This window comes from Paroedura picta, chromosome 5 (genome assembly GCF_049243985.1).
Source record: "Paroedura picta isolate Pp20150507F chromosome 5, Ppicta_v3.0, whole genome shotgun sequence".
NCBI lineage: Eukaryota > Metazoa > Chordata > Lepidosauria > Squamata > Gekkonidae > Paroedura > Paroedura picta.
The window spans coordinates 117,876,342-117,903,718 of record NC_135373.1 but is presented as its reverse complement, the minus strand read 5'-3'; the positions used below and the strand labels follow the sequence as shown (position 1 = coordinate 117,903,718).

At 48.7% G+C, this 27,377-nt stretch overlaps 1 protein-coding gene across 18 annotated transcripts in view; it reads right to left on the bottom strand.

Moving 5' to 3' along the window:
- The window catches only part of PLEKHA5 (pleckstrin homology domain containing A5), a 249,250-nt gene extending 231,655 nt beyond the window's left edge, over positions 1 to 17,595 (bottom strand). For 17 of the 18 annotated variants that reach the window (XR_013231427.1, XR_013231428.1, XM_077340114.1 and 14 more), the window contains exons 1-3: positions 17,413 to 17,594; positions 17,216 to 17,292; positions 10,521 to 10,578 (exon numbers count right to left, since the gene is read on the bottom strand). Coding sequence is in view for 16 of the 18 variants with exons in the window: in XM_077340114.1 (XP_077196229.1) it covers positions 10,521 to 10,578; positions 17,216 to 17,292; positions 17,413 to 17,504 (227 nt within the window). In the remaining 2 variants the exon portion in view is untranslated. Of the gene's footprint in view, positions 1 to 10,520; positions 10,579 to 17,215; positions 17,293 to 17,412 lie in introns of all 18 variants that reach the window. The other variant, XM_077340136.1, reaches the window with a different exon arrangement.
- Between the last annotated feature and the right edge of the window lie 9,782 nt (positions 17,596 to 27,377).

Here is a 27,377-nt window from a genome sequence, read left to right as displayed (position 1 = left end):
CACCACTCCAGACAAGACAAAGAACTCAGGGGAGCATAACCATGTTAAGATCCAGCAGAGATTCTGGTCTTCCAACCAAAAGAGCCAGTTTGGTGTAGTGGTTAGGAGTGTGGACTTCTAATCTGGCGTGCCAGGTTCGATTCTGCGCTCCCCCACATGCAACCAGCTGGGTGACCTTGGGCTCACCACGGCACTGATAAAACTGTTCTGACCGAGCAGAGATATCAGGGCTCCCTCAGCCTCACCCACCCCACAGGGTGTCTGTTGTGGGGAGAGGAAAGGGAAGGTGACTGTAAGCCGCTTTGAGCCTCCTTCGGGTAGGGAAAAGCGGCATATAAGAACCAACTCTTCTTCTTCTTCTTCTTCAAAAGTCCAGCGTTCCGTCCATTGGGGGAGGGGGCGAGGGGTCAAATCCACAAAATCTGCTTAATATCATTAAGGCAGTTCATGCCTAGAAAATGTCAAAGACAAAATGCGGAGACTGACAGGAGAGATGGTTGTAACGCAACAACAGACTTCAAGCCCTTGTTCAAAACAACAGGGACAATATTGCCGGATTAAAAGGATTAGGGGTGAAGAAGTATTAACACAGATGCCTGTTTCTAAACTTGCCAGTATCAAGAGCTTCCTTACACTACAATTTCAACAATGCTCCAGCAGTATAACTGTCACCCCTCCGTACTCCAAGATATTAGAAGAAACAGACTCTAAAAACAAGTTCTGATCTCTTAAGTATCTTAAGGATCCAAAACAGGGGACCTACAAGAACTTGCAGGGGGAATCTCATATTCTCCTGAATTCTTTTCCCTAGCTATTTCCTCATTCCCTGGCTGCCCCCATAGCTCACCCCCCTTTCCTTTCTTCCCTTCTCACTCACCAGCTAACCTACCTGTTTATAGAGTCATAGAGTTGAAAAGGGCCATACGGGCCAACTAGCCCAACCTCCTGCTCAATGGAGAATCAGCCTAAAGCAGGGGTAGTCAAACTGCGGCCCTCCAGATGTCCATGGACTGCAATTCCCAGGAGCCCCTGCCAGCGAATGCTGGCAGGGGCTTCTGGGAACTGCAGTCCATGGACATCTGGAGGGCCGCAGTTTGACTACCCCTGGCCTAAAGAATCGATAAGTATCTGTCCAGCCACCGCCTGAAGACTGTTAGCGAGGGCTTCAGTTTTCCCTTCTTCCCTACCCTCTTGCAACCTCTCCATGGAGAATATCAGGTCAAGCTACATTATGGCCCTACCAAAGAGTCAGGCCTAGTTGCAGGGTGGCCTCCAACACTGGGCTAAGCCAGACGTGAGGCATGCTGGCCACCACCAGGTCAGATCAGGCCCTTCCCTCCTTCCCACCCGCCAGCCGACCCTATATTTATCGGCCTCTGTGTCTTCGCCCTACCCCTATTAGCCTGTCCCCAGCAACAGTCGGGCCAGTGTGTACGACAGATAACTTTAGGGCAGGCTGCATTATGGCCGCTAATGGGACAAGCCAAGTCACATGTGTTGTGAGTCTTTGGTGGTCATTGCTGGCCCCGCCCCATGGCAAATCCTCCTCCATTGGACCCGACAGTGGGGGGGGGGGTGGAGTTGATGGTGCATGTTTTGAGAAGCAGATCCTTACATCTACTGTTTTAGCATGCGGGAGGGAAAAAATTCCACCACAGAAACATAAGTTAATTTAATGCATCTCAAGGGAAGCTAACATTTTCAAGCTATTGTTTTCTGCAAAAGACCATCAAGTCTAACAAGGTAAGAGGACAGATTCCAATAGGTAGCCGTGTTGGTCTAGAAGCAGCACAATAAAATCAGAGTCCAGTAGCACCTTTAAGACCAACGAAGATTTATTCAAGGCGTGAGCATTCAAGTGCAAGCACTCTTCCTCAGACTGACCCAGTCTGACGAAGAGTGCTTGCACTCGAAAGCTCACGCCTTGAATAAATCTTTGTTGGTCTTACTGGACCCTGATTTTATTACGGTAAGAGGACAGAATCTCCAGGCTTCAGGACCAGCATTCCACCTAGCCTTAACTAGCACCAAATTTATCATTTCATCAAAGGGAAAAGGGGAGCGGTGAACAGTGGAAAAGGAGTAAAAAACTGCATGAATTCTTTTTTTAAAAAAGAAAAAGCTAGTAATCAAAAGTACTCAGGCTCCGGTATGGGAGGCAGCTACTGTGTAGAATTGAATCAGGAGGGGCTATGAAACGGTAACGGCATCCTGGCTTCAATTGTACCCCCGGTGGAAGAGCCCCGTCTTGCTAATCCAAGTTACAATAACATCTGAAATCCTTTTCTAAGCTCATTAAACACAAAACGATATCACAGCCTTCCGACAAAACCTTATTACCTAAATCAAACAGAACTCTATTTACCCGTCTATGTCTTAGAGAGCACACAGCCCATTTGTGATTAATGCAGAACCAACATCAAGTACAAAACCTAAGAAGAGCCCTACTGGGTCCATCTAGTCGAGCCTCCTGTCTCACACCAGTGGTCAACCTGTTCCTCTGGAGATCCAACAAGGAGGCAGAGAGGCAAGGAGTGAATAGCTATCACCTCCCCTTCTGAAACACGCAAAATATTAAAACGACGGCTTTCTAAATAGAGATTTTGACACGTAACTTGAAACCCCTCCAATATGTCTGCTTAGAACCATGCTTTACGTTCATGTCCTCGGAACCTCAATTATGTTTACTTCATCAAAGCCATAAAAATACAATACAAAATCCAGCCACACGCCCATTTAGCGCGCTAAAGGCTTATTAGAGACATCACTAAGAAGTGTTTTCAAAGGGCTTAATTTCAAACATGGATGAGCATGAAAAATTCCTTGTACCAAAAAGGCAAAGTCATTACGTATCCTTATTCAACCAGCTTTTTGAGATTACACGTAATATTACAATCAAGTTTCCTGATTCTGCCCTTTCCCCCCCCCTTTTTTTTCTGTATCTGGCCTTTTACTGGCATTTCACTCCAACAAAGAAAAACGTCCAGGAACTGCAAGGCAGAAAACACCATTGCGGTGAAACTTTAACACTTACCCAGTTGCTGAAAAAATAAAGCCAGTGCAATTGCACAATGGAGTACGACATCATTAATTATATCCCCAACATGAATATGCACAGCAGCAGGTGAAAAATAACACCATTTATTTGGGCAACAAAAAGCTTGCTCATTCATTCATTCATTCATTCATTCATTCATTCATTCATTCATTCATTCATTCATTCATTCATTCATTCATGTTTAGATCTGTTACCTTCCACTCTCAGCCCGCCGGCTCATGGCGGGTTATTTATTTATTTTTATTGAGTTATAATTTGATTTCTAGACCGCCGCTCCCAGCTAACTGTCTCACGGCAGCTTACAACATAAATATAAAAACATAGTTACATAAAAAAAACTGCTAACAATAAAAATGCCCAAATCTTACCCCAACAAAATAAAACAAAAATAAACAATAAAACACGATAGGGCAAGATGGCGGCACGACGTAACAAACCCAATACAATAAAATGCAATCCCCAATTAAAACCCCCATTAAAAATTACCAAAAAGTACAAAACCATATGGCTGGAAATAACAACAATCCATCTTAACAACCCAACTACTGGCTGTGGGGAGGGGGGGTATGACAACCAACCACGCCAATGACAGAACCTGCATGGGAGCGTATCTTCCAGGGGGGAGTCCCACCTTGAGGATAGGTGTATGAAGAGTCTCTGGACTCAATTTTGCAACCCCTCCTGCTGTCCTCCCTTAACAGTTCAAAGCCACCCAAAAAAAAAACACCAGCTCAATGGAGAGACTCTGCTTCTTCCAACTGACCTTGCTGCGCAGAACCACCTGTTACAGACACAGGTACAGAAGTGAACCGATGCCATAGCCCTGTTCCAGCAGCAGGCAGCTCCGGGGCTGGGGCCTGTCTCTTCCCCACTGGGAAGTGGCCAGAGAAGTTTGAAGGGAGTTCCCTCTGTTCTTGGTACAATCTCAGCTGTATATAAAGCTGCAGGTGCAGGACTTTTTGAATGCTGACCAAGGACTGTTTCACAGACGAATGGGAAGGCTGCCAAATGATCGACACCATTGCTGCTCAAGAACTCTCCATTGCTAAGCAATTTTGCTGGCTTTGTGGCACCCATGAATAATTATTTATCTATTGTCAAGGTTCGCTTGGCCCCGTCCCACGCCTCCCTCCGCCACTTTGACCGACGGCGTGGCACTCATGGCAATTTCCATCTCGTGGCGGTTTACAATATAAAGCCAATAACATCACAATAAAACCCCATCAATTTCACAATAAAAATTACAAAAACAATACGCAATAAATGGAGGCATAAAGGTAAAGGTATCCCCTGTGCAAGCACCGAGTCATGTCTGACCCTTGGGGTGATGCCCTCTAGCGTTTTCATGGCAGACTCAATACGGGGTGGTTTGCCAGTGCCTTCCCCAGTCATGACCGTTTACCCCCCAGCAAGCTGGGTACTCATTTGACCGACCTCGGAAGGATGGAAGGCTGAGTCAACCTTGAGCCGGCTGCTGGGATTGAACTCCCAGCCTCATGGGCAAAGCTTTCAGATGGCTGCCTTACCACTCTGCGCCACAAGAGGCTCTAAATGGAGGCATAGACTTTACGAAATCTCTCAGTCCCAGCTCAGTCCTTGGGATCAATACAGCCATAACAAATCAGGCCGTCCTTAACACCACCGGAATCACCTGCCAATAGGTCCTTCAAGTGGGAAGCCAAAAGCCACCTGGAGGATCATTGTCCATGGGGCCGCGATGGGTCGGACACGACTTCGCACCCAACAACAACAACAACAAACCAGTAAGGATCGAGGCAAAACCCATCAGGAGTCATTACCTCATATACAGCTATTAGGACATTCTTGTGCCTATAGGCTAAGAATAAAGCACCAGCCAACATCAACAAGGCTTCCGGCCTGATAATTAGGCCTATATACATGGTAGACCAGCAGCGAAGGCCTCCAAAGCTCTCCCAAAGCCTTTTATCCTTAATGTTCTGCTAACATTACTGCAGAGGAGCAGAGCATATGCTTCCAGCACAATATTTAGATAATTATTTCAGCGGCAACAGAACTATTTGGTGCTTGAGTACCATCAGCAACATGTCCTTCAGCTAGCGGATAACATCCTGTATTTAACTCGGTACAAAAATCTGCAACATGCAAGGTTTAGAAATTGTTCCTTGCAGACCAAACAACACAGGGCGGAAGCAGCTTTTAAGGGCATCCTGCACGCTCCAGATTTTCTTACTTTATTCCTGTTATCCTTACGTTTTGCATACTACTGCTCAACAACGTGCAGATATCTCATCCTGAAGAGCAAGGACCACAAATTACCAGCTACTGTGGCTGGATCTTTCCAGACTACAACTTGTTTGTCAATGTCACCTTCACAAACTTATCAAAATATGGTGTTTTATAGTCCAACATGTGAACTAATATAGTCTTAGGAAACAATTTTGAACCGGTATCACCAGGGAGAATCGCCATGCAGGACCTGTTTGTCCATCTCATCGTTTTCTGCACACCAGAACTGAATAAAAGCAGGCCAAGGTATAAGCACTTTGTTAGAGAGAGAAAGGGACATCTATTAGGGTACGACCAGAAGCAAAAGGTGGTGGGAGAGATTGTCCTGCAAGTCAGTTAAGCTGAGCATTATTGGAACGCTGCTCTGTTTTCAATCAGGCCAAGTAACTAGTTGAAATACAAGTAAAAGATGACTATATTGAACCCAAGAGGAGATGCAGGAGTGGCTGAACTGTGGCTCTCCAGACATCCATAGACTACAACACCCATGAGCCCCTACCGACATATACTGGCATGGGATCTCCAGACATCCATGGACTGCAACACCCATGAGCCCCTACCGACATATACTGGCATGGGATCTCCAGACATCCATGGACTGCAACACCCATGAGCCCCTACCGACATATACTGGCATGGGATCTCCAGACATCCATGGACTACAACACCCATGAGCCCCTACCGACATATACTGGCATGGGATCTCCAGACATCCATGGACTACAACACCCATGAGTCCCTACCAACATATACTGGCATGGGATCTCCAGACATCCATGGACTACAATACCCATGAGCCCCTACCGACATATACTGGCATGGGATCTCCAGATATCCATGGACTACAACACCCATGAGTCCCTACCAATATATAATGCCATGGGCTCGTGGGAATTGTAGTCCAGGGACATATGGAGAGCCACAATTTGGTCACCCCTGCCAGAGAGCCTGCATCTTAACAGTTGTTACCAGATGACTTAAAATGAGTTTTGACACTCGTCTGCAGGAACATCTTTGAGTCTTTTGTCCTTGGAGGGGGCGCAATGTATTATCCGGAAATTGTTAAGCACTCGAACATGTGTTTAAAATGCTTGGGACACCTAGCTTTGGAGCCAACTGATCGCTCTTGTTGGATTTAAGATTAAATGCCCAACTTGTTTACTTGGAGGTAAGCCCCATTAAATTTATCTGCATTTAGGACTCCAGCTTTAGTCGACAATTTACCAGCCACTCAAACATGACACGTTTCCCCGCGTGAGCGGGGCTACATTAGCGAAGGCCGTCTGTGACTCACCCTAAGCACTGCCGATAAAATATTCCAAGCAAGACTTCGGATAAACTATGGATATTTATATATATTATGTCCTCTCAAACCTCCGGTCAAACGAAACATAAATCTGCGACACATTTAACTAGGCAAGTCATATTTAATGGATATTGTTCTCCCTGTATCTGGGCACTCAATTGAAAAGCCACTTGGAATCTTCTTCCGAACACAAGTCTGAAAAAGACAGTCTCTCAAGGGCAGAAGCTAGGGCAGGACAACAGGTGCAAACATCTCAGCTGCTGAGTTGAGGGGGCAGAGAAGGAACACACCGGTTACAACAAAGCTACCTTGAGTCAAGAGGAAATGCAGGGTACAAATGTTCTAATTAATGAACAAGAACAGAGGAAAACCAAAACACAAGATAGTTATGATTATTTTTGCTCAAATACCAAAATGGGGTGGGGTCCAGATTTTTAGACACAGGGCTCCAAAAACAATTCAAGCGTCTGGCTACAAATGCATCTTCCCTGCAGAGGAAAATAAACACACCGTATCCAATGTACACCCATCAAGTTCTCCAAGCAAGACCTGATGGTTTCAGTGTATTTGTTCAGCTAATTTTGATCCATCTCTTACTCCAGAGCAGCCTTTCTCAACTTTTTTTTACCATTGACAACTCCCTGAAACACTCTTCGTGCTTTGAGAAACCCCAGAAGTGGCCTGAAAATGCAGAAAATGTTTGGGAAGCAGCCACCCCCTCCAGGCCCATGTTTGTATATGCAACCACCCAAGTCTCCACCCCTTCCCACCCCCTCCAGGCCCATCATTGGCCATATTGGCAATGGGGGGGGGTCAACATAACCCTACATGGTCATGTCACCTGATATCTGTTTAACAAATCTTAAATATATCTATCAAAATGAATTAACTCCCACTTCCAGGGATTTCAGGAAAACCCCAATTGAGAAAGTCCACTCCGGAGTATTCGGGACACCTTCCTTTTGCTCCTCACCATCACCCATTGAGGAAAGACAGACAAAGGAGAATCGGTAGCCCAGTGAACTTCATGACAAGCAGGGACAGGAACCCACCTCCTTGGTCAACAGTCCAATTGGAACAGTTGGTTGGAACAGTCCAACCAACTACCACACCATGCTGGTTCTGTTGTTGCTGCTGTTAGGTGCGAAGTCGTGTCCAACCCATTGCGACCCTATGGACAATGATCCTCCAGGCCTTCCTGGAGCATGGAACACTGAGCATGGAACACTGGAGGTTGGATCTATGAACTGCAAGCAAGAAGTACTTATTGATCTTTCCCACCTTCTCCTAGAAGCCTCCTAAGATCTCCCAAGAAGTTGACACTACAGGGGATGGCTGTGAAAAGGAGAAACAGGCATCGCTTTTCCGAATCTTTTGCTGTCAAAAGCTCCATCAGTACAAGGGGAAAGTGGGGGAGAGGTCATTCCCTTTCTTCATGGTAAGTTAATGTGTCCTAAGGCCCTTTGTCTACAGGGCCCTCCTGATTCCAAGCCATCTCCACCAGAGGACTGCAGGGGGAAGGGAGAAGAAAGGCACCCAAAATTGTCTTCCACAAGCATTTCAGCTCCTGACGCATACGGCAGCATACAAACTAAATACACAGATAGCTTAGGCCAGGGATGGCCAAACTGTGGTTCTCCAGATGCCCATGGACCACAATTACTATGAGCTCCTGCCAGCATGGTAGTTCAACTGGCTCATAGTGGCTAACATAGATTTTTAAAAACCCACAATAAAACCCCATAAAACAGTAAATAAAATCATCCTTCCCTGATAGCAAAAAAATTAACCTTTCCCCACATAGTTGAACGAACTACCCATAATCACGTGCCTCAGGGGACAGATGGAGGGGTTGGCTGAATGTTCTTGACAGTTCAGGGGGGTCCTAGATCGAACCGCCCTGGCCTCTTGATTCATTCATTCATTCATTCATTCATTCATTCATTCATTCATTCATTCATTCATTCATCCATCCATCCATCCATCCATCCATCCATCCATCCATCCATCCATCCATCCATCCATCCATCCATTTGGAATTTATATACCACCTTCCCTTGTGGCTCAGGGTGGTTTACAGAAAACGTTAGGTGAGCAACAGAGCACAGGATAATTTCAGTAACTATGTCAACAATCTGAACGTCATCGACAATCATAACATAACACAGCATGTTCAGGTAACCGTATCAATAATCTTAAGGTCATCAAAACCGTAAGAAGACGTAACACGTTCAGGAAACATTTCGTCCGCATCTGGAGAGCCGCAGTCTGGCCACACCAGGTTTAGACATCCACCTAACTTTAGTTCTGCATTCAATTCATACCGAGAAGATTTGAAAAAGTCTTCACACGTCCCTGAAAATCAGGCCCAAAGCTGTACGAAACACAGCAAACATTTACTGAAAAACAAGGAGTTTCCTTTTCATTTCATATCCATAAAGAGACACTTTTAAAACTGAGTTCCTTGAGTTCTTGAGCTCAAGGGCAAAACTGGTCGGCCTGTGCTGTTAAGAAGTTGTGCTTCCCCTCTAGGAGCAGGTTCTTCGCTTGGGGTTATTGGTGGACCCCAAACTACAGTTAGAGACTGAGGGTTACTCTGTGGCCTTTTGTCAGCTTCAGCTGATAGCTCAACCACAACCATAATGATCCACGTGCAAATCACAACCAGGACAGATTCCTGCCATGTGCTCTATGTCGGGCTGCATTCACTTCATTAGTCCAAAACACGGTGGTCAAGATATTTCTTAGTATTATTATTATTAAATTCATAGTTGTGAGTTTCTGGATTATGCAGGAAGGTGGACTAGATGACCCTGGAGATCCCTTCGGACTCTATGATTCTATGATCACCTCTCCCTCTCCAGTTTTTCTGCCTCTCCAAAAATATTTGAGGGCACCCAACGAAGCTGGTGGGTCGTAGGTTCAGGACAGGCAAAAGGAAACACTACTTTACACAGAGTGTTATTAAAATGCGGATTTGGCTGCCAGAGGATGAAGTGATGGCCACAATGGCTACTGGATGCAGTGACTGAGGGGAACCGCCACACTCAGAGAGAGTAAGCCTCAGCATCCCAGAGCCAGGAGGCAACATCAGTGGAAGGCCTTGGCCTCTGTGCCCTGCTGTTGGCCATCCAGGGGAATTGGTTGGCCGCCATGTGAGACAAGATGCTGAACTAGATGGACTCCTGGTCTGATCCAGCAGGCTTCTTACATTCACCTTCACTATCTTCCACTTAAGAAAGTCCTGCTCTTCATGGCCCTGATGGCCAAAATGAAGCCACCTGGCTGCTGGAATATCCTTCCCTTTGAGAAGCCTACAGTCGTCGAATCACAGAAGAGGATCATAGAATCATAGAGTTGGAAGGGAACTCCAGGGTCATCTAGTCCAACCCCTTGCAGAACGCAGGAAATGCACAACTACCTGCCCACCACAGTGACCTCAATTCCATGTCCAGATGATGCCTCTTCCCCCAGAAAAATTGTCAAACCTGGGATTTGGGGCCACTGGATGAGAAGAAACCTAATAAAAAATCCTTCTCAGTTACACAGTGTATTGGTCAGCATGGGCAAAACAGTGGTCACCAGTCCAGCCTTTCCTGCAGGACTGTTGTACAACAAGAATCTTCACTAAAACCATCCTCGTACAATCATGTTGCTATGTTCCAATACCCCATTCCACAAAACACTGGCATAGCCACTGCAGGATTCCCAGGGCATAACAGGTTATTACCCACAAGCTGCTTTATGGACCTGGTTTCTGACCTCCTGATGCCAAGAGATCAAAACCTCAAATAAATAAAACGGTCACACAGGACATCAGACGGCACACAATACTGCAACATGTTCCATAACAGATGGGGAGGGGGGGTGTAAATCAGTTTTACTTACTTTATGTAGTACCTTGCCCCTTCGAAGGTATAGGCTTCCTCCCAGCCGGTCGGTAGGTCTAGGGAAGAAATAACAGATTGATCACATAACTAAGCACTCGGTTACTATGCTGAAGGTTGGTTAACAACTTAGAATCATAGAGTTGGAAGGGACCTCCAGGGTCATCTAGTCCAACCCCCTGCAGAATGTAGGAGATTCACAACTACCTTGCCCACCCACAGTGACCCCAATTCCATGCCCAGATGACAACCCTCCAACCCCCCCCAAACCCCCCCCCCAGAATCCCTGTTCAGTCTGGCCTAGAGGAAATTTGCCTCCTGACCCCAAAGTGGCAATCGGCATTTTCCTGGGCATACAAGGAAGAGCCACAAGAGCCAAGCACCAACACAATCCCTTCTGCCCACCATCTTACAATCTGCCTAAATTCATAGAATCAGCATTTCTGTGAGGAGGCTATCTAACCTCTGCTTTAAATCTTCCAAAGAAGGAGAACCCACCACCTCCCGAGGAAGCCTGTTCCACTGAGGAACCACTCTAACTGTCAGGAACTTCTTCCGGATGTTTAGCCAAGAATTATTTTGAATTAATTTCAACCCAGCGGTTCTGGTCCGACCCATTTGGGCAACAAAACAACTCTGCTCCATCCTCCATGGGACAGCCCTGCAAGTACCTGAAGATGGCTATCATATCACCTCCTAGTCATCTTCTCTCCAGGCTAAACAGACCAAGCTCCCTCAACCTTTCCTCATACATCTTGGGCTCAAGACTTCCACAGATTTTCCTCTATAAACACACTAATACTATAGTCCTTTGTTGATAAATATGCCCAACAACGAGTTAAGGCCCTAAAGCAGTAGTCCCCAACCCGCAGGCCGCGGCCCGGTGCCGGGCCGCAAAGGCCATGGCACCAGGCCGCGGCTCCCTCTCCCCGCCCCCCCCACAGTAAAAAAGCTTCTTACTGTGGGAGGGGAGGAGAGGGAATCAGGGCCGTGCCCGCGCATTGCACATGCGCGAAAGTGCAGCGCATGCGCGATTTCAGCCATGCATGGCGCATGTGCACATGCGCGGCCTGGCGTGCATGCGCAATGCGCGGGCGCGTATGTGTGGTGTGCGCGGGCGGGCAGTTGCTGTGCCGGTCCCCAGCCTCAAAAAGGTTGAGGACCACTGCCTTAAAGAATTGAGCCGACTGAAAGGATAGAAGAGCAAATTTTTTTTTTTAAACACACATTCCTAAGCTTGCTTCTAGAGAAGCACATCCCGCTGTGCTCAAATGGAACTTAATCTCTCTGAAGGGCACTTACAATTGGCACCTGAGTTAAATGCTCCTGACTGCCTAGTACAAAAACCACACAAGAGAACTGGACAGTTTATTCTAACAGCAGTAAATCAAGATGCACAGGCTCAGAAAGCACGTCGCCCCATCAGGCCCTGTTCCTACAGATGTTTAAGTGGTGCAACATTTGAACAAAAACAGTTTCAGAAGAGAGTGCACACATCCCAAGCAATAGCTGGGGAAGGATTGTATCAGAAGCTATCCGAAGCTATATATATATATATTATATATTATGACAGCACAAAACCAACCAAGCCTGTATGCAGATTGCATCTGCAAGTATTTATAGACCAGCCAATAGTACAGAGATTTCATTTTCTCTACTAATAGGGGAGAAGGAGAACGGATCTAATTTTCCCTCCCCTGGGCAGTAAATCGCTTTTGTTACTCTGTCAAGGGTCTACAATCTTCTTCCACTTTAAAAAAGGGAAAAAAGAAAAAAAGAAAGGGATCGCCATAGGGAAAAATATGATTCTCAATAGGTTAAAAATAGCCTCGTCTGCTCTGATTTCCTCTGTGGTATTAATACATCTGGTTTGTCCTTTTATGCATATAGGCACAAAAATATAGTGATCTGTGAGCTATGAGTATTCAACAGAAAGCACCTCTGAAATGTTGATGTGAAATGCAGTCTCCTGGAGATATTCTAAGCTAATACGGAGGGTTTCGAAAGCTAGGCAACGACAAAGTTGTGTGCTGCACATTTACTGGAGGAGACCGATAGTAAATCAGCGGAGTCCTTAATTCCCTGACAGATAAGCTCCAAAATTACAGTTCAGAACGTTACACAAGGCAGAGAGTCCAACATTTTTTGCATTTGTTCCCATGGAAGGCCGGGAGGGGAGGGAGAAACCACAGCCGATTGGGTTGGTGTGTGAGCACAAAGCGTTATCCAAATATTATCCTATCGCCATTCAAAATTCACCAGGCCAACACTAAGAGGGAAAGCCACTTAGCCAACAAGAAGTCTGGTTATTGGACAGCATTTCCCCCCCAAAAAAATCAAGGCACATTGTGAATTATTTTATTAGGCTCTGGCACAAAGCAGAGCTGGGACGGGCACGACAGAAAGAAAGCGAATACATTTTAAAGGTGATTAGAAAGAACCTCGGACCCAGGGGAGGCGGCCAATCTATCGAAAACCGATGACACATGCTGAACACCACCAACGTTCAATAGCAACAGCCCTCCCAGCCCATCTGCCCCTTGCCCCTTCCTGCTGGACTTAAGAGGATTCCCCAATTAACGCAAGTCATAATTACACAGGGTACACCCCTCCATTAACATGCAATTCCACTTCCTGCCTTTGAAAAACATCTGCCTCCAAAGTATCCCCAGAAGGTCCCCGCAAATGCGACTGGACCGAAAAAAACAAGCAACCTCTCCTCCCAATCCGTTCCCGGGTCACGAGGAGTCGAAGTGAAAGAGCGAGGAGATGTGTAAACAAGAAACCTGCCAACGTGATAGACCCGCGCTCCTCACCTAGGCACTAAAAGCCGGGCTCTGAACCGCCCTGTCCTTCCGTTGCTCCCTCCAAGCTTTTCGACAAATGGAAAACGACGGGTTTCCTAAACACCCACCTCTCTGTGGCATGGGCAGTTTGGATGCTGCTGCAGAAGCCGGGGTTGGGGTTTCCAGAAAGCTCGGTTTTAAGTCCTGCTTTTTCCAACCGACCCCCCTTTTCTCTTGCTTGGCCTCTCCAGAGAGGGGGAAAACACATACCAGCGGAGAGAGACTGATTCGATCTCCCTGAGTGTTCACCCCAGTCATTCCTCAAGCTCCTTCCCCTCTTACTACAATCCACCCCACCCCTCCCTGCCACTAAGAACCCAACCTCTCTCGTATCCTGGATCAAGGGGGAAGGTCTCTGGGTGATGCCACTTAAAGGGGGAATCGATGGATTTCCCAACAATCAGCCAGCCATTGCTAGATGCCAAGTTCTAGAGAGAAGGATGCTGAAGAGATATGGGCAGGCGATTTCATCTTTTGCTCAGGGAGAGAGCTTTGTAAAGTATCCACAGGGAATGAGTCTAGGGGCAACCAGGACTGGAGAGAAATAAACGGGCCGCAAGACACTTTACAGATGCGGGTTCTAAAAGGAAGCCAGGCAGAAAAGGGCGAGGGGGGGAGACAGGGGGTACGCCCACAAGACAGCAAGCAGCTTGTGCAAACGTTTCTCGATTTCTTCCCTCCTCGCACAGAACGCAGCTTTCAACCAGCAATTTGGAGCTTTCCCCGCCCTCGTTCCTGTGAGCATACAGCCAGGATCTCAGTGGTCCTAGCCGAGATAAGGGAGCCTGTGTGACGTTGCATCATTCCCTACAAGCAAAGTTAGCAGGGCTTAGAAAGGCTTCGTTTGTTTACAACAACTTGTAGGGCAGGAATCGAGAAAAGGGGGTTAAGAGCGGATCTAGGGAGCACGACGGGACCGAATCCACCGCTGACTGAAGTGCAACTGGCTACAGCAAAAGTTGGGGGGGCCCATCAGAAAGCACCCCCAGCGTCTGCAGATACGGCCTGCAGGAGGGCTGCAGGTTAGCAGAGTGGACGCTGGATGAGCAGAACCAGTTTGATTGACAAGATAAGGTACGGGAGGGGCAACGCAGAGACTAAAAGGTAGGAGTCCACAGCACCTATCTGACGAAAGAACCTTTGGCTCTTGGGAGATTATCTCCTGGAGATCTTTTTGGACTCAGATCTGACGCTGCTGGACTTTCATCTCGCCCTTTCACTGCAGACCAGCAAGCCCAGGAGTCCACGGGAAAGAGATAAGAACAGGTTTAAACTTTCTTCGCCAGTTCTAGGGAGTGGCAGGAGAGTTTAAGAATAGAAGGCAAGGTGAGGAAGAACCAAACAAGAACGTTGCAGATACTTCTCCTGGATGTTTGAGGCTGATCCCTGCATTGAGCAGGGGGTTGGACTAGACGGCCTGTCTGGCCCTTCTAGCTCTATGGTTCTACGATAGTGCAAAGGCAGAGAGGAATGGCTAATAAATCAAGTCAATAGGGCAAATAAGGAAACGGTGAGACCGAACGTGTGGCTGCCTGCAGTGCAAAAACAAGGAAGGCCAGAAGGTCAAAAGGAAAAGTGCAGAAGGAAACTACCTGGGAATATCAGGGGAGCCGTGGTGATGGTATGAAGAGTTAACTGGAATTCAGAATCAGGGAGATTTTGTTAGCTAGGTTGGCATGGGGATGGAGCTGGGAAGCCAGAAAGGGAAACGCTGAAGTGTCATCTCTTTTAAAGGACGGGAGTGTCAGAGGGAGAGAGGAGACATCAGGAATCCAAGGAATTGGGCTCGACCGTTTGAGATTTCAACATTTTCACAGGGCACTGAAAAGTCACTGGCCCACTACTTCCAACACACACCAGGCTCACGTAAAGAGCCATTTCCCACCCCACTGAAAACTGAATCAACATTTTAGCCAACATGGACTTCCTTTGATATTACTGATCTGCAACGTTCTTGTTTGGTGCTTCCTCACCTTGCCTTCTATTCTTAAACTGTCGTCCCCCCCCCAAAAAAAAGCAAAGTTAAGCCTCATGTCTTAAAACGTCCTTAATCCCCCAAATTAAATAATGGCCTATGAGGATCAGGTTTAGGGCTTATGGGATGTCAAGGGGGAGGGGAAGAAGAGGGTCTGTTTGGGAAAGAACAGTTTTGAGACTGCAGAGACGGAAGGATTACAGGAGAAGAACTTACAATGGTTAGAAGAACAATGGATGCACAAGGGCAGGTCAATCGGTAAACAGTAGAGGGGTTAACTTGATTAAAAGACCAGAAAAGAAAGAGGCAAAGGGTGTGTAGCCGTAGGGGAGGGCTCGATTGATCAAACCATGTGAGCAGATGGTTGGAAACTGCAAGTAGTAAGACAGCTGGCTTAAAGGCTGATGCCCCCCGAAATCTGGCTCAGCGGCATAAACAGAGGCTGGCCACTTCAGAAAGTGTCAGGAATGGAGTTTGCATGAGTCGTCAGGTAAATATCCGTGCACACTGCAATGTCTCAGAGGATGAAAGAGTACAGAGGTAGACATATGACCGGAGATTTGCATCCCAGCTTGCATTTGCAACATTGCTACAGATTCTATCTCTGGCTGTTCCCGAGAAAGAGAGAGCCATGTGCGAAATGGATGCTCATACATACAAGGGCGAAATGACTGAAGAAGTCAGGCGTGGCTCTTTTTGGGTTTTTTGAGTGAAGAGGAGCACCATGCCTTCAGTGGTATGTCAAAAATGGAGATATGGCTAAACGGTGGGATAAGGAAAGGGGTTTTTTTTTTTGGGGGGGGGGACCAAATAAGAGTGGGAAGTCCAGAATTTTGGGGTAAAAGGAAACAGATTTGGATAGGACAACAGGAAAGGGGTGGAGGTGGGGGGGATCAGTTTGGGGATGAAGAGCATGAAGAAATGCAGGTAGGGAGGGGGGAAACTGAAGCAGGAGTCAGAGGGTGGAGTTTGGCACTTGTGGGGTGGGGGAGGGGGATTCCAGAGAGGGAACCTCAAAGCCCCACAAAACAGGGGCCTGCGTCTACTAAACTGGGAGCTGGGCAGGACGAGGAAACAGGTAAGTACACAAAGGAGGACAGGGAAAAGATAGAAGGGAAAAAAGAAAAAACATCTAGTTGCTGGGTGGGTAAGTGCAGAGAAATAATACGCAAAGCTTCATGTGGGCATTTGCCAAGCAGGTAAGCAGACGGTGGGAACCGTGACTCCTTCCTCTCCAGCAGGTAAGTAGATGATAGGAACTGAGACACATCTTTCTCTCCAGCAGGTAAGAAGATGGTGGGAACAGAGGAGCACCTTTCTCTCTCATAGGTAGGAAGATGGTGGGAACAGAGGGGCACCTTTCTCTCCAACAGGTAAGTAGATGGTGGGAACAGAGAGGCACCTTTCTCTCCGACCGGTAAGTAGATGGTGAGAACAGAGGGGCACCCTTCTCTCCAGCAGGTAAGCGGATGGTGGGAACTGTGGAACCTTTCTCTCTGGCAGGTAAGTAGATGGTGGGAAGAGAGAGCCATCTCCCTCCACACCAGGTAAGAGGATGCAAGGAAACTGCTTGGCAGGTAACTGAGGGGGGGGGGAAGCAAAGGAAAGGGACCCCTCCCCCTCCCCAACCGTTCCCACGTGCTCTCCGGCAGGTAAATAGGAGGAAGGAAGGAATCGATTGAGGGAAAGGGAAGCGACAAAGCTGCCTCCCCCGCAGCCAGGCGTTTACCTGGCAGGTAAGCCCCTGCGGAGCGCGCGACGGGAGACCCCTTTCCTCCCCCCACCCCTGGCAGGTGCGATCCCCAGGCGGACGGCGGAGGGAGCAGGGGAAAGGGGGATGGAGGGATCGCGTCTCCTCCACCTTTGCCGGCTTACCTGGGCTGCGTCGGTGCCCGGTGATCACAGCCTCGCCCGTCAGCGGGTGCAGCCAGGTCGTGCTCTTGGCTTCCTCGCTGCAGGGGGGAGAGAGAAAGAGGGAGAGGGGGGTGGTCAGTGGGTGGGTGGAGAGGGGGGGTCTGCGCGGCCGGACCCCCTCCCAAGCCCCCCACCCAAAACCCGCGCGCCCCACTCACTTGATGAAGAAGATGCGGCCGCCGCGGCTGATGCCGAAGCTCCAGCTGGCCGGCAGCGAGCACAGCCGCTCCGCGCACAGATCCGCCGCCATGTCCGAGCGCAGCCCGGGAGAGAGCGGCGGCGGCGGCGGCGGCAGGCGGCGGCGGCGCGCGGGCCCAGGAGGGAGGGAAGGAGGGAGGCGCGCGCTCGCGGGGAGGAAGAGTTGGCCGGGGAGCAAGCGCGGCCCCGCCGCAGCCCGAACGGGAGGGGGAGGGGGGAGAGGGGAGGGGACGGGCCGGCTCCGCCCAGCCCGGCGGAGGCAGCCAATCGGGACGCTCCCCACTCGCCGCCGCTCCCCGCCCTCTCTCTCTCTCCGCCTCGACGGCGCGGCGCTCCTCCTCCGCCGCGGGGACGCGCGCCACGACGCCCCGCCCACGGGAGGGGAGAGCGCCGCCGCGCCTCCTATCGGCGGCGGGTGGGAGTCGCGGCGGGTTCGGATCGGGGTTTCCGCACGCGTCGCTCCGAAAGAGACGGGAGGTGGGGGTGGGGGGGGATCCAAGCCTCTTTCCCCCCTCCTCTCTGTCCACGGGTCGACGTGCGCGCGCCTCCGCGCCTTGCACTGAGCGGTGGGAGACCTGGAACGGAATTAGCCTATTCGGATGAGCGTGGCTTTTAGTTCTGCTTATTTTGCTCCAGAAGAAAACAGTGGACATTTATGTATTCGGTTTATGTGATGGTGGTGGTGATGATGATGATGATGATGATGATGATATTTGGTTTCTGGCTGCGACAATTAAACAACAGTGTATTATTAATATTAATAATACATTATTACTTAATAATACATTACTGAATTGTCACAGCTGAATACTGGGAGACGGTATTGTGCAATTTTGTCTGTAATTGAAAACCAGGTCAACCAGTCAAGGATCTGACGGTGAATAATAATAATAATAATAATAATAATAATAATACTGTGATCCCAGTTGCCTACCGGATACACCGCAGGTTGGGCATCCCAATACTCTGTTTCAGAATTATTCTTATTTATTCTTATTGCAAGAGGTTCTCTTAGGAAAGTTTGACTGGAGTCAAAAGTTCATACCCATTTTCTCTAGTCAGGGGTAGTCAACCTGTGGTCCTCCAGATGTTCATGGACTACAATTCCCATGAGCCCCTGCCACTGTTCACTGGCAGGGGCTCATGGGAATTGTAGTTCATGAACATCTGTAGGACCACAGGTTGGCTACCCCTGCTTTAGAGAACAGAGCCCAACCAAATGAGACCCTTGGGTTAGCAATTTCAGCTTGGGGCACTCTTGGAGATTGGGGGTGGGTGCCTGCAGAGGGCAGGGTTTGTGGGAAAGATGTGATGCTATCCAGCCTGACTTGGCCTGCTGTTATTTCCTCCAAGGGAACCGATCGCTATGGACTGGTGCTAAGTTGCAATTCCAGGAGAACTCCTGGGAGGCAACTAAGGATGCCCATCCCAAGGTGGGACCTGGGGATCCCCTGGAATTATAGCTCATCTACAGCCAACAGAGATCACTTCCTCTGAAGAAAAGGGCTGCTTTGAAGGAGGGACTCTATGGCATTTTAAAATGCTAAAGTCCCTTCCCTTCCAAAAGCCCCACCCTCTCCACGTTTCACCCCGAAAATCTCCAGGACCGTTTCTGCACTCACTAAAAACTTTACAGCACCACTCATAAAACTCAGCGGAATGTCATTACTTTCACAAAATCTCACAATTCAGGCGCAACGCCAAATGCGCTCCCTATTTGCCAGGCATTTTGTGAATCCTAAGAAAATGTGATTTCCCCCTCTCCCCCGGGAGGGAATTTGCAGTAAACGAATGCAAAAGCTCAAAAGTTGCATTGGCTTCCTCCATAGTTTCCTTCCTCAAAAAGTTGATGTTTGAGATTTGACCGATGCTGGTTCTCTGCCCATCTTCCTCCTGCCTCCTTTGTATAAAAACAAAATTGAACACGATTGCGTATTGACATAGCCTCCAGTCTCCTTCCAGCAAGACTGAAAGTTCAACAGAACACTGTCAATTTCATGCGGGAAAGGGAACCTGGGTCAGTTTCAGGCAGGGAGACTAGGAATATTGTTAATTTCACAGCCTTCCAAGGTCCTCCAAGTATATGAAAAAGAACACTATATGGAGGGAAAAGAGAGAGGCCGTTTATGGGACAGAATGCTTCACTGAAATGGTACACTTTAAACAAAGGTGCAAGCGGACTCCATTTTTCCCAAGCTGTCTTTGAATTTGCATTGCTCCAGAGAAAGGGGGGCAAGGCGAACAAACCAGCCAGTCCTAGAGGAGATCAGCCCTGACTGCTCCTTAGAAGGCCAGATCCTGAAGATGAAACTCAAATACTTTGGCCACCTCATGAGAAGGAAGGACTCCCTGGAGAAGAGCCTAATGCTGGGAGCGATCGAGGGCAAAAGAAGAAGGGGATGACAGAGAATGAGGTGGCTGGATGGAGTCACTGAAGCAGTAGGCGCAAACTTAAATGGACTCCGGGGAATGGTAGAGGACAGGAAGGCCTTGAGGATCATTGTCCATGGGGTTGCAATGGATCGGACACGACTTCACACCTAACAACAACAACAAGAGAAAGGGGGAGGGGGGTGAGCCGCACAACATACAGAAAAGGGCACCTTTCCCATGGAAGGGGGAGGAAGGCAGGGGGGAGAGAGGATAGCATTCTTGCATTCGCTTGGATTCTTTTTTTTAAGGAAGGAGGCAAAACAGGAATGCAAATTTTCCCGACAGAAGTGTAAAATGCAAGCTGCGAACAGATCCCCGGATGGTGCCAGGAAAAACCACAAATGTAGAATGCCAGGCGCAAAATCGGGGTTGGCATCCAGAAGTCAATGTGGCGAGAGCACACCAGCAAATAACAACTGTGGAAACGGTCCAGGTGTTTCCCAACCTAGAGCTGGCAACCTTACGTAAAGCCCCATGTATTCCAAAGTCAATGCATATGTATTCCAAAGTAAATCTCATTCTTTTCAGTGGGGATAGATTGAGATGAATAACCATTTTAGTCTGTCTGGAGCAGCAGAAAATAGCAAAAGTCCAGTAGCACCTTAAGGACTAGCTACATTTGTGGCAGGATAAGAGATTAACGCATTGTAAAATGTTTAACAAACTTAAAACTATACTTAAAATTAATTAACTCCCACCCATTCAGGAAAACCATCCAGGGTCATCAAGAAACCCTGGTTGAGAAAGCCTGTTTTAGGGACATTTGTTCTACAGCAATTAGAGAGGCTGATTCTGTGAAGGTTCAAGGGGGTGGCAGGTGACAGTGGATGAGCGATAGGGTTGTGAGTGTCCTGCATAGTGCAGGGGGTTGGACTAGATGACCCAGGAGGTCCCTTCCAACTCTATGATTCTAGGATTCAGTTGGTAGCATATATTAGAGGTATAGTGTTGTCCGAAAGTCTATTACACCTTTAAGTCTATTACATCCATTTAATTCAATGAGTTTATTTCCTCTTAACACTTTCTAGGATTGCACAGTCGATCACCTGATTTTTGCAAATCAGGCTTCAGGGGGAAGGGGCAAGAGAAGCCAGCGGGATTATCTCTGCCATTTGGCAATCCTGGCCTGAGGCCGGAATGCAGAGTCGGTGCTTGCATATGCTAATTTATTTTTACGTGCATCAGTTTTGTGTTGACCATTATTTTCTCGGAGTCCAAACTTTTAAAACAAAGTTCAGAAGATGCACGGCAGTATTTTCAGGCGTTGCTTGTATTTTGCCCAGCGCTGTGCTTTCCTAATCCAAACCAATCAATAACCTATTTTTGTCATCATTTTTCTTAGCCATGTTTCTTAGCTGCACATCGAACCAATGCAGTGGGAAGGCTGCTCCTATGGAAGTGGTTTTCCTGTTGGTGTTTTTCCTCCCGCTCACCCTCTTTCCACCTAGATAAGACTTTTAGAACCCCAACCTTAGTAACGAAGCGTTCTGAGTTATTGCTCCACTGATAGGGTTGCCGGTCTCCAGATGAAGCCAGGAGATTTCCCAGAATCACAGCTAATTTGCAACAGATCCCCTGGAACTCTTTTCTACAGAGTTGGAAGGGATCCTCCAGGGTCATCTAGTTCAACCCCCTGCACAGTGCAGAAACTCACAACTACCTGCCCACCCACAGGGACCCCAATCTCATGCCCCAGTGATCCCTCCACAAAAATCTCAGGTTTTTTGGCACATCCCTTCCTGACAGTGGCCCTTCCTGACAGAGCTCAGTTCCCCTGGAGAAAATGGCTGCTCCAAAGGTTGGATGCTATAGCATTGCGCCGTGCTAAGGTTCTTCTTAGCCAGTTTGGTGTAGTGGTTAGGAGTGCGGACTTCTAATCTGGCATGCCGGGTTTGATTCTGCGCTCCCCCACATGCAGCCAGCTGGGTGACCTTGGGCTCGCCACGGCACTGATAAAACTGTTCTGACTGAGCAGGAATATCTGGGCTCTCTCAGCCTCACCCACCCCACAGGTAGGGAAAAGCGGCATATAAGAACCAACTCTCCTTCTCCTTCTCCTTCTCCTTCTCCTTCTCCTTCTCCTTCTCCTTCTCCTTCTTCTTCTTCCCAAACCCCACCTCCAAATTTCCAGGAATTTCCTCCTCCAGAGCTGTCTCCCCCAAGCATCATTTGCCATGTCTTTCTACCCTTGCAACAATTCCTTCTGCAATGCTTCACAAGCACAAGGGCTCTTCCGCCTGATTCCGTCCACTACAGGGGTTGTGCCTGAAGACATGGGGCCAGTTTGCCGCTTGGGCCTCGTCCGGGTGATCCCCGCAATTAGCGTCCATCCCCTCTCTGAAGGTCAGTCCTGACGGCTTCTCCTGGGAAGATGTCACATTATCGCAGTTCACTGGCAAAAGCAACAAAGGGCAAACTTGCTGTGGGCAAGAGAGATTAAGCAGCTGTCCTTGCCTCAAAAAAACAAGGATTACTTTATGTGCTCGGCTGCACGGGGGATGGCGCGACCGCTCGGCCTGCGAAAGCTAGCAATGAGAGGCGCACCGAAATAGAGGCCAGGCCAGAAGGCAAAACCCAGACGAAGGCAGTTTCACCCCTGCAGGCAGTCCTGGCTACTTGTTCCTTGGCGTGTTTTGAACCCAGGTCTTCCTACGGGCTCCGAAACACCTAAACCTGCCTTGGAACGCTCAGCCAGATTCGACGCCAGGCTGCCTCGCTGGGTTTCTACGCCTGAAACAGAGGCGACGGCCGGGTGCTTCCTCTGGAGACACTAGCCCGTTTGTAAACATACCCTTCGGCGCACTGTGGAACTCCGTTTATGGCATGTGAGCGAGGCTTTTTTAAATTGACGGGACGCAGCAAATCGCTGCCAATGAGGAAGCGCAGAAGGCAGAGTGGAAGGTCATGCAGAGAAGTAGAGAGGGGGGGGGAAATGTACATACAGGCAACCATTAACCATTAACCATGCCCTCGGTGCAGCCGGAAGAGTGATGTCACCTTACAGCCCCTCCCTTCCCCCCTCCATGAGAGTTGCATTCTTTGTAGGCCTGTGTCTAGAATGATGGAGAGGGGAAGGGTCACAGCCTGGGAGTTTTCTGCATAGTGCTCTTTCTGCTTTTCAAAGGGCTGGCAGTAAAAAGTTGGCAAACGACACGACCGTGAACTTGAGTTGTGCAAACCGATGTCTAGTGCCTTCAATATTCACGGTACATAGGTGCCATCAAGTTGTCATGGAGTTATGCAGCCCCAGCAAAGGGGCTTTCAGGGCAAGTGAGGTGGTTTGCCGTAGACTTCATCTGCAGAGCCTTCCTTGGTGGTCTCTCATCTGAGCCTTATGGTGACCTCAGCAGGAGGCTTTGAAGGCAAGTGAGAAGCAGAGGTGGTTTGCCGTGGACTTCCTCTGCAGAGGCTTCCTTGGTGGTCTCTCATCTGAGCTTTATGGTGACCTCAGCAGGAAGCTTTGAAGGCAAGTGAGAAGTAGAGGTGGTTTGCTACGGCCTTCCTATACAGAGCTGTTCTTGGTGCTCTCTCATCCAAGCCTTATGGTGACCTCAATGAGGGGCTCTCAAGACAAGTGAAAAGCAAAGGCTGTTTGCCACGGCTTTCCTCCACAGAGCCTTCCTTGGTGGTCTCTCCTCCAAGCCTTCTGGTCAACCCAGCAAGGGGCTTCCAAGGCAAGTGAGAATCTTTCTGCTCTTATTAGTGCCCTGAAGGGAAGGCAGGATGGTATGGCTGATCCCATCAGGTCCCCATGACATTTGACAAATGCCTTACCTTTCTTCCCCTCCCCAAGCCATTGCTCCACGGCAGGAGTGAAAGCAAGCTGATGAGAGTGGGTATGTACTAAGGACCATTTAAAAAGTAGCTAACGTGATATCTGCCATCTTCTGGGTGACCTTTGGCCAGTCACAGTTCTCTCAGAGCTCTCTCAGCTCCACCTCCTTCACGGGGGGGGGGGAGAGGAAGGAAAGACCATTGTAAGTTGCTTTGAGACACCTTGGGTAGGAAAACGCAGGGTACAAAAAACCATCTCTCTCTGTCTCTCTCTCTCTCTGTTGTGACTACCCCTCCCCCTTTGAGGGAGTAGCTGTAAGAAATTTAAATGATTTCCACATCTCCCTAGGAGAAATTATCCTTGGTTTAAGAGTGCTGATTAGAGGTCTTCTTTTAAAGCCAGTTCCAACCTCTGCAGCAGGTACAGAAAACTCCCTGGTATCTTCCCCCATTGTCTCATGGTCTCTGCAGATTTTCCTCTTTCAAAACCCACGCCCTGTCCATCTCCCTCACATCTAGTCCAGTTCTAATCAGGTCTGCATCACCCTTCATTATCTTAATCCATCAACCACACCCCCCCCCCCTCTCTCTCTCTGGCTGAAACATGAATTCTCCTTCATTGCACTTGCTGGCTCATCTGGAATCGCTCTCCGTAGACCTCATCAGCCTCATCTTCTTGTAATGAATCTTTCTAGGAAGCCAATTGTGTCCAAACCCTGTGGGGAAACGTACCTGTCGGAGTCCCAAAACTGCAGGGAAACGACAGCCAGCGATCACAGAGGGATTCATCTGGGCAGAGTTTTTGTCCAGGGCCTTTGCCTTTTGCCGTTCAAAAAGCTGGTTTGGAGTGACTGGCATTCATGGTTTGGTGGGGAAACAATTAACCAGGGGTTCAGGTGCACCAGTGAAATGCATTGGCTGGTTTTTCCACCTCTGAATCAAACAGGATACCTGGACATGTTTTTTTTAAAAAAATCACTTTGGAAAACAATTGAAATGAGGATGTATTGCGTCCCACGGTTAACTTTCAGCCTTACCTTAAAGCAGGGGTAGTCAAACTGCGGCCCTCCAGATGTCCATGGACTACAATTCCCAGGAGCCCCCTGCCAGCGAATGCAGCGAATGCTGGCAGGGGCTCCTGGGAATTGTAGTCCATGGACACCTGGAGGGCCGCAGTTTGACTACCCCTGCCTTAAAGCATCCTTTCTCCGCTTTTTTACCATTGAGAAACCAAAGAAACATTCTTCAGGCTTTGAGGAACCCTAGAAGTGGTCCAGTCCTGCAGAATATGGTTGGGGAATAGTTGGGTTCATGCCTACCCATATACGGTCATATCACCTGATAAATGTTTAACATATGTTAAGAAATATATTAAAATTTATTAATATTAAAATTAATTAACTCCCATCCATTCATTAAACCTTTCCTGGGCCATCAAGAAAACCCAGGGTTTCACGAAACCCTGTTTGAGAAAGCCTCCCTTAAAGAAACAGAAGTTAGAGATCTGATTTCCCCCCAAAAAATATTTGTTTGTTTGTTTGTTTATTTATTAGACTTCTTACTGCCACTCCCAAGCGGCTCGTGGCGGGTTACAAATGTCTGTATAAAAACCCCAATAAAATTCTCCTTAAAACCACAGACAAAAAATACATCGGATAAGAACAACAAGATAAGAACAACAAGATGCGCCAAAACCATTAATTCCCCATTCTGTCCCATAGAGAAGGCAAGGAAGGGCAAATAACTGGGCAAATAAGGGCAAATGAATGGTGTACTTAAAGCGATATATTTCTCCTGGGGGGTGTGTGTGTGATGCAGATCTTCCTTAGTGTGCCGGCCTCAACCATAGACCTGCCCCCCGCGGGGCCTTGCCTTCTGTGGGTACAAATTTGTTGGTCATCCCCAGCCCCCAGGAAGCACGCCTGGCCTCGACCAGGGCCAGGGCCTTTTCAGTCCTGGCCCCTACCTGGTGGAACGAGCTCCTGGAGGAGCTACGGGCCCTGCGGGAGCTTTCAGCAGGAAGGTCGCTGTAAGTCAGTTGCGAACTTATGGCACACTTTACTTTTAGAAAATCCTGCACTTGAGCCATCGCACCAAAATTCAAGCTATATATTTAGGTCTAAATGGATCCGGGCAAGGCTGGCGTCAGCATCCCCGGAGGAGGGGGGCAGTGGTTGCAGCCCAGGGATCCTGGTGGGGCTCAGAGCTGTGAACCCCACTCCCCGCCATCTCTTTGCTCATGGTCCCATCTGCCCAGAGTCATTGAGGAAAGGCATGAAGGTTCAACAGTACCAGGGAGGCACTCCTGGCCACAATGGCGGGAGACGCACGGGAGACAGAAGGGCTTGCAAGTGGGAAGGGAGACGCATGGGCAGGGGATGGAAAGGGGCAAAAAGGAGGGCCTGAGGGGCCCTGGGGGCGGACAGACAGCCAACCTGCATGTTTCAAGGGATTCACTGGCCTGTTTCATGAGCGATTGTTCAAAAGGCCGCTGGTACTTTAAATAATGATCCCTGAACCGTCTTGGAGCAGCTCCTGGCCTCAATTGTTGGGGCAGATAAGGCCAGGGGAGGGGAGGGGAGGGGAGGGGAGGGGAGGGGAGGGGAGGGGAGGGGAGGGGAGGGGAGGGGAGGGGAGGGGAGGGGAGGGGAGGGGAGGGGGGAAACGACCCAAATGCAACCATCACCTGCGTAGGGAAGCCAGCGTGGCTTCTTAAGCCTCCCTGTGCAAAAACAAGATTGCACTTCAAACGAAAACTCCACCCCACATGCTTTCGGGGGGGGGGGGAAGGGAGTCTGGGCGGGCCCCCGCACGCCGGATGACCAGATGAAAAAGAAAACAGGAATCCGGTGCCCTTAATGAGTGTGATGCGCAATAAAGAGAATCTTACCTGGGGCGCTGTGACCTATGAGAGAAAAAGGCGTACCTGCAAAATTTGCCTTCTTTACGCATCATGATAGTTTACTCGGCAATTTCTTCTCATCCACCTGGCTCCACTGGGCCCTCGGGGCAGGTAAGGAACATGAGCACACCCACACAGTTTACCGGTTGACCTAGGCCGGCCGTGTTTCCTCTCTCTCTTTCCCTCAGACTAACCTACCTCATAAGGTTGTTGTGAGTAACAGATGAGTGAGGGGAGAACCTCATGGGCCGCCCTCCTCTCTGAAGAAGTGGCAAGGTACGTTTATATAAATGGGGAAATGAAACCAAGAGATACGGTCATTTCATAGATGGACTCAGGCAGCTGCCAACGGAATCAGATTTGGGGATTTTATTGTTGTATGATTTCATGTTACCGTGGTTTATATATATGTGATATACTGCCGCGAGCCACTCAGCTGGGAGCGGCAGTCTAGAAATCAAAATAAATAAATAAAATAAACCCTTTGTAATTCTTTCAATGAGGACCCAGCTTGCTGGGGGGTAAACGGTAATGACTGGGGAAGGCACTGGCAAACCACCCCGTATTGAGTCTGCCAGGAAAACGCTGGAGGGTGTCACCCCAAGGGTCAGACATGACCCGGTGCTTGCACAGGGGATACCTTTACCTTTAATTCTTTCCAGTGAAGCCAGAACAGGCTGCTCTGTAGAGGCAATATTGCTATTTGGAATGTGGTAGCAGCATGATGTAGCAGTCACAGACCCAGACGAGGACTGGGGAAACCTTTCCTCTTTCTGTCCCTGCAATGATGCTGTGAAGGCAGCTCAGTCTGAGAGC